At 36.7% G+C, this 13,534-nt stretch overlaps 1 protein-coding gene across 1 annotated transcript; it reads left to right on the forward strand.

Moving 5' to 3' along the window:
• The first annotated feature begins 2,337 nt into the window (after positions 1-2,337).
• LOC136850348 (uncharacterized) lies at positions 2,338-10,367 on the forward strand. Its single transcript, XM_067123970.1, has 2 exons — positions 2,338-2,585; positions 10,073-10,367. The coding sequence occupies exons 1-2, from the start codon at positions 2,338-2,340 to the stop codon at positions 10,365-10,367; spliced, it is 543 nt and encodes a 180-aa protein (XP_066980071.1).
• Positions 10,368-13,534: the final 3,167 nt, after the last annotated feature.

Raw genomic sequence — 13,534 nt, forward strand, 5'->3', positions numbered from 1 at the left:
TCCGGGTCTGAAAATAATGCCTCCGAAAGGGAGCATGACAAAATAAGATTCAACGTTCATTACATAATTCTAAATGCCAGAAAAAAAGAAGTTTGTCACTAACAAAATCTCTACATCAGAATTTAGGATTATTGTTATACTATTCATGAGCAGAACATTGTTTCCTTGCAGGCCAAGTCCGAAAGTTGATGTTTATCCAGCAGAAAAGTGCTGACATCTCTGCAGTTGTTCGACGTTAGAAGGAAGCTGCAGAGCACTTCGGCAGGGGGAAACTTTTAACTAGAAATGAACATGACCTTTGTTTTCCAAGGAGAAGCTCTGTGGTCTGTGCAGAGGGGAAAACCCTGTTTACAGCAGTAAGAGAAATCGAGGACCACGTCCTGCTGCAAGAAGAAACTGACTCAGTCGCTGTAGCCAAAGAGTCTAAGAAGTGAATCACGAAAACACTCTCTCACTCACCTGCAAAATTACTCATTTCCCGCCCCTCCCCCTCCTGCCTAACGAATAGATACTGGAAAACATATGAAATCATCATCGTGAATTTGTACGGTAAAACCAATTTCTCTTTCCCGAGAAAGAAGACTTAGAATAGAAAGCTCCGAAAACAAGAGCGGGTGAAAGGTCGTAGAGGCCCTGTCTGTCCTATCACGTGCAAAGAAGGAAACCACTGGAGCATAAATTGTTGCACTAGTTTATGATCTGCAGCAATAGAACACAACCTGCAAAAAGAGAACCAGCGCTCCCGACCATCCTCGACCATCGTCACTGCCCAACCTTCTCCCACCCCTCCCTCCGCCCCACAACACCACCATACTCATACGCAAGAAATTCAGAAGGATTCACTACATCAGTTACAATTTTATGTCTACCAGGCACAGAGATATGTAGCACGCCAAAGCGCTCTATCATTATAAAACCATTCACTGTAGATATTTCCAACCGCGTAACTATTCTTGTCTATAACGAATAAATTATTGTAAGATTTCTTTTGTAATTATCTTTAGGCACGTCTCGTTCAGACGACGCACATCACCAACACACAAAGACTCATTAAAACATTAAAAATGACCGTGATATAATCAGAGCCATCGCCTGGCAATCGATGCGGGATGAAACGCCTTACAGCTCCGCAATTCTCTTTTTCTGGCAACAATCCCGACTACAAAAAGAGATTTACGGCGCCTCGTAATATGTCGTTAACCCCACCACAGGCAGTCGTGTCATCATAAACAAATAACGATCTCCACTGTCTACGAGCTCCTTAAATATTTCATTTGGCGAATCATACACAACTACACACTGATAAATACATACATACATACACACACACACACACACACACACACATATATATATATGGCCTTTGAAAACTTGACCCTTGCCTCTTAAATTTATATATATATATATATATATATATATATATATATATATATATATATATATATATATGTATGTGTGTGTGTGTGTGTGTGTGTGTGTATGTATACATATATATATATATATATATATATATATATATATATATATATATATATATATATATATATATATATATATATATATATATATGCCGCATTTGGTGGTGTGGAAGACGCTATGTTTTCCTAAAGTAAGTTTCGGAAATTTAAAATGCTTCCAAGAGGCCAAGGGTCAAGTTTTTGAAAGGCCTATCCTAATCCTAGATGAAGGTTGCTAAATATTAATCAGAATTACTGTATATGACCTTTGAATGAAGTGTATAAATTATTCTTAAAAACAGTAAATAAAAAATTATCATAAAAACAGAAAAATGCCTAACCCAGCCACTGGGGAAGGGGGGCAAGCCAGTCTACACAGTGCTGGTCCCAAGCTCGGATAAATGGGGAGGGTAGGCAGCAGGAAAGGCATCCAGCCGTAGAGATCAGCCAAAACCAAATATAACAGGGTACTTCCATCAGAAATCAGATAGTGCTAGGTTTTTTCCACGGGCAAGATACAGGGGCCTCACCTGCTCCCTGTGACAAATGGGCAAGGGCTACTGGGTAGTGGGCGCACCCGGTTAAAGAAGCAAGCCCAGAGAAGAAGAAGAAGCGTGATAGAAGGAAGAGGGTGGTAGCTTTGAGGGTTGGAACTTAGAACGTGGGGACGATGACTGGAAAGGGCAGATAGATGGCAGATCTGATGAAGTGAAGAAGGATAAGCAGGAGATTGGGTGGAGGAGTAAAGAGCTAGAGAGCTGGGATGTGGATATAACTTGCTTTATAGTGGAGCAAATGAGGAAGGTAAAAATGGAGTGGGAATAATTCACAAAAAGTTTAAAAGACAGCATAACAAGTGTGACGAGGACAAGTGACAGTAATGGTTGTGAAACTGTGCCTAGAGGGAAAAATAGTAAACCTCATGAGTGCTTATGCCCCTCAAACAGGATGTGATGAAGTTGAGAAAGTGACATTTTGGGAGGAAATGGACCAACAGTTGAGTGAAATACCAGCAGATGAGAGGTTAATTATTGGTGGTGACATGAATGGACATGTAAGAAGCACCAGAGAGGGTACTGAGAAGGGGCATGGTGGCTGGGGAACTGGAGAGAGAAATGACAAGGGAGAGTGAGTTGTGAACTGCTCAGTGTCATTTGATATGGCTATTGTCAACACCTGGTTTGAAAAGAAAGTAAATCAATACATTACATACAAGAGTGGAGTAAGAGAATACCAAATTGACTTCATGTGCAGAAGACCACATCTGAGAGGGTGAAAAATTGTAAAGTTGTAAATGGGGAGTGTGTGGCAGCACAGCACAGGGTGGTGGTAATGGACTTTGAAATAAAAAGCACAATAAAAGGTAGGCCTGCACATGTCCCACCAAAAATCAAGTGATGGAAGCTGACAGAAGAGGAGAAAATGAGGCAGGAATTTAAGGAGAGTGTTGAGAGAAGTTAGATTGCTAAAGGAAGTGCAAGAATGATGGAATCACAACAGTAATGTGACAAAGAGAGTGGGTGGAGAGGTGTTGGAAAAGACATTTGGGAAGAAACCTCCTGATGAAAGGAAAGAGGTGGTGAAAACCAAAAAAAAAAAAATTGCAAAAAAAGGTCTGGGAAAAGTACAGACAGCAAGAAGATAAGGAGTGGTACAAAAGACATAAGAAACAAGTAAACAAGGCGGCTGCACAAGAAAAGGCAAAAGCATTAGATGACATGTACAAAGAGCTGGAAACATCTGAGGGGGAGAGAAAAATTCACAGAACTGCAAAGTCAAGGGGCAAAAACACCAAAGCCCCATAGGGAGGTAGTGCTGTCAGTGCACCTCATTATTATTATTATTAAAATAGTTTAACCAGACCACTGAGCTGACCATCAGCTCTCATAGGGCTGGCCCGAAGGATTAGGATGGAATGACAAGTCTAGGCTAGAAGCCTAGCACTGGGACCTAGTAAGTCACTTGTCAATGATGATGAATGAAAATGAAATTAAAAGCTGTAAAAAGGTATACGCTTTCATACTGGAACACACTCATACAATAAATACATTTAAACTCATGCTTCCATACATACTCGCTAAAAAGGTATATAAAAATTCAAAATAAATTAGTAAAATCATAAAATTTACTTGTTTTAAAATTCATTATTCTGATTTTTTCTTATATTTTTTCCAATTAATTTGCAGCTTCTCATAAACATTAAAATGGGTACTATTGAGAACGTTGAAGATTCTGACAAAATTTCTTCTATCGGTCTATTTCCGAAATTTGATAATCGCTGCAGGTTATATTGTGGACATTCACACAGTATATGCTTAACTGTTATCAGCACATTGCAATCTGGGCATTTGGGAAGAGGGCCACATGGACTGTTCATTAAGTGTCCATGTGTCAATCGAGTATGGCCTATTCGAAGACGTGTCAGAATCACTTGTGCTTGTCTTTCTCTCTGATATGATGAACTCCATTTTCCAACACTGGATTTTATCTGTTTTAATTTATTATTTTCAGGTTCTTCGTTCCATATATTTTGCCATTTTTTTACAAGGACTGTTTTTATATATCTTGTATAGTCACTGATAGGGATGTCTACATTTGTTCTTGTCATGTGGACCGCTTCTTTAGCTGCTTTATCAGCTCTTCATTTCCCTTAATCCCTACATGGGCAGGGATCCAACATATTTCAATATTTTTCCCTTATTATACAATTTATGGAGAGAGAACTTTATATGTTGTACAATATTATTTTTTTTATTATAGCTTTGAATAGCTTCTATAGCACTCCTGGAGTCGCTATAAATTACAAAATTATTATATGAGACTTCTCTTACTATTTTTATGGCTGATACTATTGCACATAACTCAGCTGTAAATACAGAAGCTTTGTCTGGGAGAGAGAACTGATACGTTTTGTTTTGGGATACCGCGGCATATCCCACTCCGTATTGTGACTTAGATCCGTCAGTATATATTGCGTAATGTGGATCTTTTCGGATAATATGCTCTGCTGCATGTTGTCTATGGTATTCTGGAGTATATGAATGATTTTTTGATAAATATTTCAAGTGTGTACAAATTCTCATTTTATTCATTGTCCAAGGAGGAGGCGATTTTAACATTACAGGTAATTGTATATACATATTTAGCGACTCAAACAATCTTCTAGCCCTAATTGGGAAAGAAGGTGGATGATTGTTTATAAACACATCTCTTAATCCAAATAATTTTTTGGTTGGAGAATCATTTGTCTGAATTCTCAGAGCACTCTTCATCGTTACTAGCTCTCTATGGAGAGACAGAGGTAGTTCACCACATTCAACTTGTAAAGATGATGTTGGTGATGATCGAAAAGCTCCTGAACATATTCTAAGACCCTCATTATGAATTGGGTCTACCGTTTTCAGCGTTGCGTCTGATGCCGAGCCATATATTTCACTTCCATAATCAACGATAGACAGCACTGTTGCTTTATACAATAAAGTAAGGGTATGTCTATCGGCTCCCAAGTAGTGTTCGACAGTTTTTAATTAGGTTTAATGCTCTTTTACATTTTGATTTCATGTATGTTATGTGGGCTTTCCAGTTCATGTGAGTATCAAATACTAATCCTAAAAATTTTGCTGTTTGGCCAATTGGTATACTATGGTTTCTGATTTTTATGTCTATTTCTTCTCCTTTTTTCCATTTTTGTTTTTATAAAACATGATTGCTTTGGGTTTTATCTATGGAAAATTTAAAGCCTACAGATAAAGCCCATTCATCTATTTTACTATGCTTTTATTAATGATTCGTTCTGCATGTTTTATTCGAGATGCTGAATAATATATGGCAAAATCATCCATATATAGGTTACTTTTAATACCAGTAGGTAGATTTTTACTGATATCATTAATTGCTAAAGTAAACAGTGTGCCACTAAGGACGCTTCCTGTGGAACACCATTTTCTAGAGGAAATGTTCTAGACAGAACATCATCTATTCTCACCTGAAAACTGCGATTTGTCAAAAGTTTTGTATAAACCTAGGTAAATGTCCACAGATGTTGTTGTTTTGTAAAGTTTTTAATATAGCATACCTCCATGTAGTATCGTATGCTTTTTCAATGTCAAAAAAGACAGCTACAGTAATTTGTTTTCGTTCAAAACCTCGGCGTATATGGTCTTCTAAGTTACAGAGAGAATCCAATGTAGATCTGTTACACTGTGACCCAAACTGAGTGGGAGTTAAAATTTTATTTTCTCGTATGTGCCATGTTAGTCGAGCATTTACCATTTTCTCTAGTAATTTGCACAAACAACTTGTTAAAGAAATAGGTCTGTAATTGCTTACATTACTGGGATCTTTTCCAGGTTTGGGGATTGGAATAATTATGGCTTTGCGCCATTCATCAGGAAATAAATTTCTAAGCCATAAGTGGTTATAAAATTCTAACAAGTATGTCTTTGCCAAAGGTGCTAAATGGCATATCATTTCAAAACAAATATTGTCACCTCCAGGGGCAGATTTATTGCTGTTCAACAGAGCAAATTCCAGCTCTTCCATACTAAATTTTCTATTATAATATATATCTTCTACTGTTTCAAAATTTATTGTTATTAATTCTATATTATTTTTCTTTGTGCGGAAATGCTCATCTAAAATTTGTTGCTACTTACTTTTGCTAAATTTTCACCTATTACATTACTAATTTCTTTAGGATCAAGTATTCTTTTCCCATCTTTTATTATGGCATGCCTAGGTGGTTTGACATGGGTACCATTTATTTTCCTGAATTTTTCCCATATTTTTTGTATGGGAGTATTTTTAGAGAGATCTGATACATATTTTTTCCATGAAATGATTCTTCCTTGAATTACTTCTCTTTTAAACTTTGCAGATATTTTATTATAAAGAGGTTTTAATGTATCAATTTCTAATAATAATATAGTTAGTTTTGTAAGGTTCCTACTAATATCGGCAAAGTTTTGTTTAATTTACTGAATTTTCTATTCAAATTATTTAGTCGTCTTCCAATCTGGTGTTTTAGTTTTATTAATTCTGTTAGTTTTTCAGACCACCATGGGACTTTGTGTTTTGTTGGATGAGATTTGGATTTTGGTATTGCTTTATCAGCAGCATTTGTAATGAAATCAACAAGAAATTTATTAGTTTCATTATGGTCTTTCAAATACTCAAATGGTGGGATATTCCTGGTGTGGAATTCATATTGTTCCCAATCTGCTTTATAAATGCTATATCGAGGGGCATGTTTGGTGGGGTTATTTTGTAATAAAAGAAATTAATATGGGGAAATGATCACTTGTATGCAAGTTGTCTACCGTATTCCAGTCCAATCTGTCTACTATGTTTGTTGTACATAGAGTTAGGTCGATTGAGGAATATGTTCCATGTGTTTTTAGAAAAATATGTGCTGATTTCGTTATCATTTATACAGCACATGTCATATGAATCTATGAATTCCTCTATTTTATTTCCTGCTCTATTTGATTCTGTACAATTACAGTCCCACATTGGGTTGTGGGCATTAAAATCACCTACTATTAACGTTGGTTCCTTAGTATTATTAAGTAACTCTTTGAGTTTGTCAACGTCATAATTTTTATTAGGTTGATTGTACAAATTATGAATTACATAATTATCGTTTTTATTCGTATTCTAATACTCGACGTTTGCAAATCAGTAAAGTTTACAGGTACTTTGTCATAACATACTTTGTTATGTACATATATAGCAGTTCCTAAATTCCTTCTTCCTCTCTAGATGAAGATGCTAAGGTATATTTACCTATCGTTAATATTGTTTTGTTGACATGTTGCAAACATAATATCATTGGTTCATATTCTTTTAATAACTGCTGTATTTCTCCTAGGTGTAATCTGGTCTGTAGACCATTTACGTTCCATTGTATAATATAACTATTGAAAATATTTTTACAGCGGTCGGGTTTTACTCTCTTTTTTGTATTATCAATTTGGAATTTTTCTAATAATTTACTCACGACATTCATCTGTTTTTCCTTATAATAGACTAAGTGCTCAATGCACATGCACCCTTTTCATGGTTACTCAAATCTGTGTTTTCTTTTTCTATATTTCATAAAATTTCTTATAATGTTTGTTAAACCATCTTTTGTTATGCTTTTGTTGTTATTGCATAATTCAATGAAACAATCATTACATCCACGAGTATTATCATGTGTATTTCTCTTTTCATTTGCTCTTGTACCAATTACTGGAGAAGGAGTAATCTCTTCTCCTTGACATAATCATTATCATCTATGGTATGATTCTCTTTCACTTCTTCAGTCTTCTCGACATTTGCCTTCATAGGTTCTATTATTATTTGAGGAGATAAAGGTATATTCTTAGCTTGTTTTGTTTTTGTTCCTTTTCATCTCCTTTATCTTTGGTTTAACTGATGTTTCTCTAATAATAGTTGGTTTCTTCGTTTTGGGTGGTGTTCTCTCCAAAGGCCTTTTTATCTTTAATTTCCAGTCTATCTCTACCCTCTTCTGTTACTTTAGTAGCAGCATCTTCCTGTGTGTCTATTTGCATTAATATTTCAAATGAATTGGATAAAATATTATCCATCTCATTTGTACCTGTTTCTTTATTCTCTATTTTATTTTTATTTCTAAATTATTAATTTTTTCTTGACACTTACTTGTCTGTGCTCTGTTATTTCTATCTGTTTCCGTTTTTGCTTCATTTTTTGCTCTTGTTATTGAGGAATATGAATGTTTCTTAGATGGATCTTGCATTCCTCTCACTTTTAATTCCAATTTAGCCTCTCTGATAGACATCCCTGTTCGTTCTTGTAACATTTTCAGTTCTGTATTGTATATGTAGTACACACACTCCTTGGACCTAGCATGATGATCCTGTCCACAGTTTACACATTTTGGTTCTCTACATTTCCATTGTGTGGCATGTTCGTCAGATCCACAATAAGCACATACAGGTTCATTTCTACAGTTTTTCTTTGTGTGTCCATACTTACTACAATTCTGACATTGTAGCGGTTTGGGAACATAAGGCCTCAGTTCTCTATTTTGGCCCAAAATTTTTATTTTTTGAGGTAACTCTTGGCCCTCAAATTTTATTTTTGCAATTCTTAAAGCCTTATTATTTTGTTTACTTGGTATTGTATATACTCACACTCTTGGATTTTGGTATATCTCATTTTAAGAGAGTCCAACAGTATATTTTTGTCAACCGGTTCGTCATTATTTTCAGGAAGTACAATAGTACCCTGAATGCTATTCATAGTGTCATGCTTTTTTACTTGTACATTTATATTGTCAACACTTTTTATTGATAGATAGTCCTCAGACTGGTTTTTTGTTGTGGCTTCTATAAGCCACGTCTTCATTTTTATTTGTCTAAACGACATTTCTGTCGTTGAGTGTCTTTTTAATAAGAAGTTTTCTAACTTTAGGGCTGAGATTTGCTGTTCTGTTTCCATGGTCAGAAACCTTGACCAACTTCCACTCCCAAAAGAGAGTCGAAGTGAGTCAAGGTTGGAGTCAAGACGATATTTACTTTTTTTTATTTAATGAGTACTGGAGTATAGGGTTCCAGTGTGATTACATTTGCATTCTTGTTTGTTTTTCCAAAGAAAGGTTGTTACAGGAGGTTCCAGTGGTCGTCATCTGTGCCAAGTCACTACCATCAATGGCCCAGGGTACTGAATCTTTAATTTCACTTACCATAAAGATTTGAGGAGGGGAAAAAAAAAAAAAAAAAAAGTAAACCTGAAAACCTTAAAAGATATCATCAGCCTTTCATGGAGTTCATTCCTCCACTAATGGCACAAGTGAGAACCGACTCCCAAATGTCCGCATCCCTACCCTACCCCAAAGGATGGCACAACATGATTAGAGTGGCTCAAGTGTAAGCCAACCCGCTTGATAGGACTGAGAGCATTACTAGAATACAATCATCCCCACCCTAATCACATTATGGGCAAACCGGACAGAATGCCGAGAGTCCTATTCCCAGAACTAGACCCCTGGAATCCGTGGTCCAGTCCGTAGAATAGTTCCGCCTGAAAACTCAGGTCCGAACATTATCGGGCAGTTGATGGTCCTGCCACGGTTCTCACTATTTAGCTTCGGATATAAACCCAATCCCAGCTATGATACCTTTTCCTATTTACCAGGTCCAAGAAATTTGTACGAAAGTGAAAATATCCACGCCATTTAAATCGAAAGGTTTGTAGGTGATCCGTCAGGGCCCGGGCTCTTATTCTTCGTAAGAACGAAGAAGAAAAGCCAGGGCCCCTTACCCCCTCACCACGTGAAGGAACCTACTTCGAGGGGAGTGCACCTCATGCAGTGCACTGTAGGCATTACTTAAGGTTCTTTGCAGCGTGCCTTCGGCCCCTAGCTGCAACCCCTTTCATTCCTTTTACTCTAGCTCCTTTCATATTCTCATTCATCCATCTTACTTTCCACCGTCTCCTAACAATTGATTCATAGTGCAACTGTGAGGTTTTCTTCCTGTTACACCTTTCAAACCTTTTACTCTCAATTTCCATTTCAGCATTGAATGACCTCATAGGTCCCAGTGCTTGGCCTTTGGCCTAAATTCTTTATTCAACTCAATTCAATTCAGGAACACCAAAGACTACTCCCATATAAAACAGGTTAAAGATGAGAACGGAGTAGTTTTATGGAACAAGGCTAAGATAAAGAAGAGGTGGAAAGAATATTATGAACACCTGTTAAATGAAGAAAATCCTGAAAAAATCTTTGAAGTTGGATTCCAGAACCTGAGTATGACACATACAACTAGCAGGAAGGTGGTAAAGAAGGCACCAAAGATGAAAAATGGTAAAGAAATAGGACCAGGTGCAGAAGTGTGGAGGAGCCTGAGAGAAGGAATATACAAGCTGTGGGACCTACCATAGAAAATATACAGTCAGGAAAAGATACCAAAAGAATGGAGAGAAAGCTTTATTGTGCCTATCTATAAAGAGAAGGGTGACATCCAGGATTGTGCAAATTACAGGGGAATAAATCTAATGTCTCCCACCACGAAAATCTGGGAAAGAATAACGGATCAGAGGATTAGAAAAGAAACATCTGCAGGTGAAGAACAGTTTAGTTTCATGTCAGGAAGAGGAATGATAGATGCAGTGTTTGCCCTTCAACAGATGATGGAAAAACACCAGGAAAAGCAGAAAGGACTGCACATAGTATTCATAGATCTGGAAAAGGCACATGATAGAGTCCCACGCCAAGAGATTTGGAGTTGTAAACGAGCAAAGTATATGAGGTTGGCCCAAGATATGTATGAAGGAGCAAAAATGCAGGTTAGAAACAGTGTTGGGTTAACTGAATTGATACCAGTAAGAATTGGTTTCCATCAGGGATTTAATTTAAGTTCTTATCTTGTTGACTTGATTATGGATGTGTTATCTCAAGGAATAAGAGATCAAGCCCATCGGTGCATGCTGTTTGCTGATGACGTTGTGATATGCAGCACTAACAGAGGGGTAGTGGAGTCAAAACTATAGCTATTGAGGAAGGTACTGGAAGACAGAGGATTAAAGATCAGTAGAAAGAAGACTGAATACATAAGGTTCAATGAAGATCGAGACTCTGAGATTAGTATGGAAGGGACAAAGTTGAACCGAGCAGAAAAATTTAGGTACCATGATTCAACAGTAGCTGGTGATGGAAATTTGGATGTAGAAATAACACACACAGTGCAGGCTGAATGGAAAAATTGGAGAAAGATGTCAGGTGTCTTGTGTGACAGCAGAATCAACATAAAGGTTGAAGGAAGAGTATGAGACAGTAGTGAGACCAGCTTTGATATATGGAGCTGAAACATGGCCAGTAAAGAGCGTGCAAGATAAGAAACTGGATGCAGTAGAGATGAAAATGCTTGGATGAATATGTGGTGTAACAAAAATGGACAGGTATGGCAATGTGATGAAAAGGGATGAGATATATGCAGGGAGGAGAGTGATACAGATGGAGGTGCCTGGTGGGAGAGTGAGAGGAAGACCGAAGCAAAGGTGGATGGATGTTGTTAAAGAAGATCTGAGAAAAACAGAGAAATGCATGTACCCTTGGCACAAAGATTCTTTCCCACAGCAGCCAATGGACTATAGTAGCTTACGTGTTTTACATCGTTATACACCGTTATTTTCACTCTACTCAAATGACTCTGATCTGGGAACGTTACTACTGACAAAAGTAAATGTACGACATGTTAAAAGGGTTTGCTGGTAAATCTTACTATGCACAGTGAGCCAGTGTACTGTATACTTGGGACAAAATTAGACATCCCATTTGAATCTGGATACAATCAAGTTAATTTACTTTTTTATCATGGGGAAGACTAAAAAATTTTTTTCAAAGAATACTTTATATTTTCTTTGTATTTGGCATATATTTCATAGGCTTGTATGGTAACTCTTTAGATCGGCAGTAATAAAAACCTCGTATGTCAATTTGTAATCCAGGCCTGATGACATCACCGAGAGGTGGGTAAATGGTCCATTGACTAGAAAAACAAAAAGTAAATAGAAAGAATAATGAATAATTTTTCCTTATTCCTGAGAAGCTTGCCAGAATAGAAAAGAAGTAAATACTGATTCAGTCTTGATAAGAAGACAGTACCTGCGAACATTACCATTGACTTCATTAGAAATATGAGTGGGGACAGGGACAACGGCTAGCAGAATGTCAGGAGGAACCACTACTGTGCCATCATCGATCCCTCCCTGCCAATCTCTTCTCCCATCACATAATCATTCTTGTCAATGGTTTGTTCCTCTACTATTTCTTTGATGTTCTGCGTATCTGTTTCAATTGGTTTTATTATTACTTTAGGAGACAAAGGTATTTTCTTATTATTTGGTTTATGTTCTTTCTTGGGGTCTCCCGCCTTTATTTTAATGGATGTATCTCTAATAATAGCTGGTTTCTTGTTGGTCTTGGGTGGAGTTCTCTCTAAAGGCCTCTTTTTTTCTTTAGTTTCTAATTCATCATAACTATCTTCTAATATTTCTGTGGTGCTTGTATTGTCTTCTAGTGTTTCCATTTCTCTTAATACCTCATATGAATTTGAGCAAGGAGTTTTATACATTTCTTGGTCCTTTGCTATATTAGTTTCTTCTTGCAAAGTGGTTAATTTTCTTTGAGACTGATCTATCAGGGTTTTGTTACTCTTATTTATTTCCATTTTCGTTTCATTGTTTGATCTTATTACTGTAGAAAAAGTTCGTTTCTTAGCGGGATCATGCATTCCTCTAACCTTTAATTCTAATTTGGCCTCTTTTATAGGCATTCCTGTCCTTTCCTGAAGTAATTTTAATTCTGTATAGTTATAATACATACACTCCTTAGACCTTGCATGGTGATTTTGTCTACAGTTCACGCATTTTGGTTCACCACACCTCTACTGTGTGGCATGTTTGTCAGATCCACAGTACGCACATACAGATGTATTACTGCAATTTTTCCTTATATGTCCATACATACTACAGTTTTGGCACTGTAGTGGTTTTGGAGCATACGGTCTCACTTCTCTGCTTTGGCCCAAGATTCTAATTTTTATGGGTAATTCATGGCCTTCAAATTTTATCTTTGCTATTTTTTGTGTTTTTCCATTACTCCGTCTACTTTCTATGTCGTATATTTTGCAATCTTGTACAATGCTGTACCTTTTTTTAAGGGAATCTAGCAATATTTTCTTTTCTATTGGTTCATCATTATCATGAAGTACTATGGTACCCTGTACACTGTTCATATGGTCATGTTTTTTAATATGGACTTTTACATTGTCAATATTTTTTATATTTAACTAATTTTCTGATTGATTTCTTGTTGTGGTTTCTATTAACCACATCTGTTCTTTTACTTGTCTGAATGACGTTTCAGTAGTTGAGTGTCGATTCAATAGGAAGTTTTCCAGTTTCAATGACGATATTTTTTTCTCAGTTTCTAAGGTCAGGAATCTTGACCAACTTCCATTCCCAAAGAGGGAGTCGAAGTGGGTCAAGATATTTTTTTTTTTTTGGTTTGTTTTTTATTGCAGCATAGGGCTCCAGTGTACAGTAAT

Source organism: Macrobrachium rosenbergii, chromosome 22 (assembly GCF_040412425.1).
Source record: "Macrobrachium rosenbergii isolate ZJJX-2024 chromosome 22, ASM4041242v1, whole genome shotgun sequence".
Taxonomy (NCBI): domain Eukaryota; kingdom Metazoa; phylum Arthropoda; class Malacostraca; order Decapoda; family Palaemonidae; genus Macrobrachium; species Macrobrachium rosenbergii.

What these genes read in the sequence shown, in the direction of transcription:
- LOC136850348 (XM_067123970.1), top strand. Translation starts at nt 2,338, where the DNA reads ATGGTTGTGAAACTGTGCCTAGAGGGAAAAATAGTAAACCTCATGAGT. An exon ending in GAGAGAAATGACAAGGGAGA is followed by an intron (nt 2,586 to 10,072) that starts GTGAGTTGTGAA and finishes AATTCAATTCAG; the next exon opens with GAACACCAAAGACTACTCCC.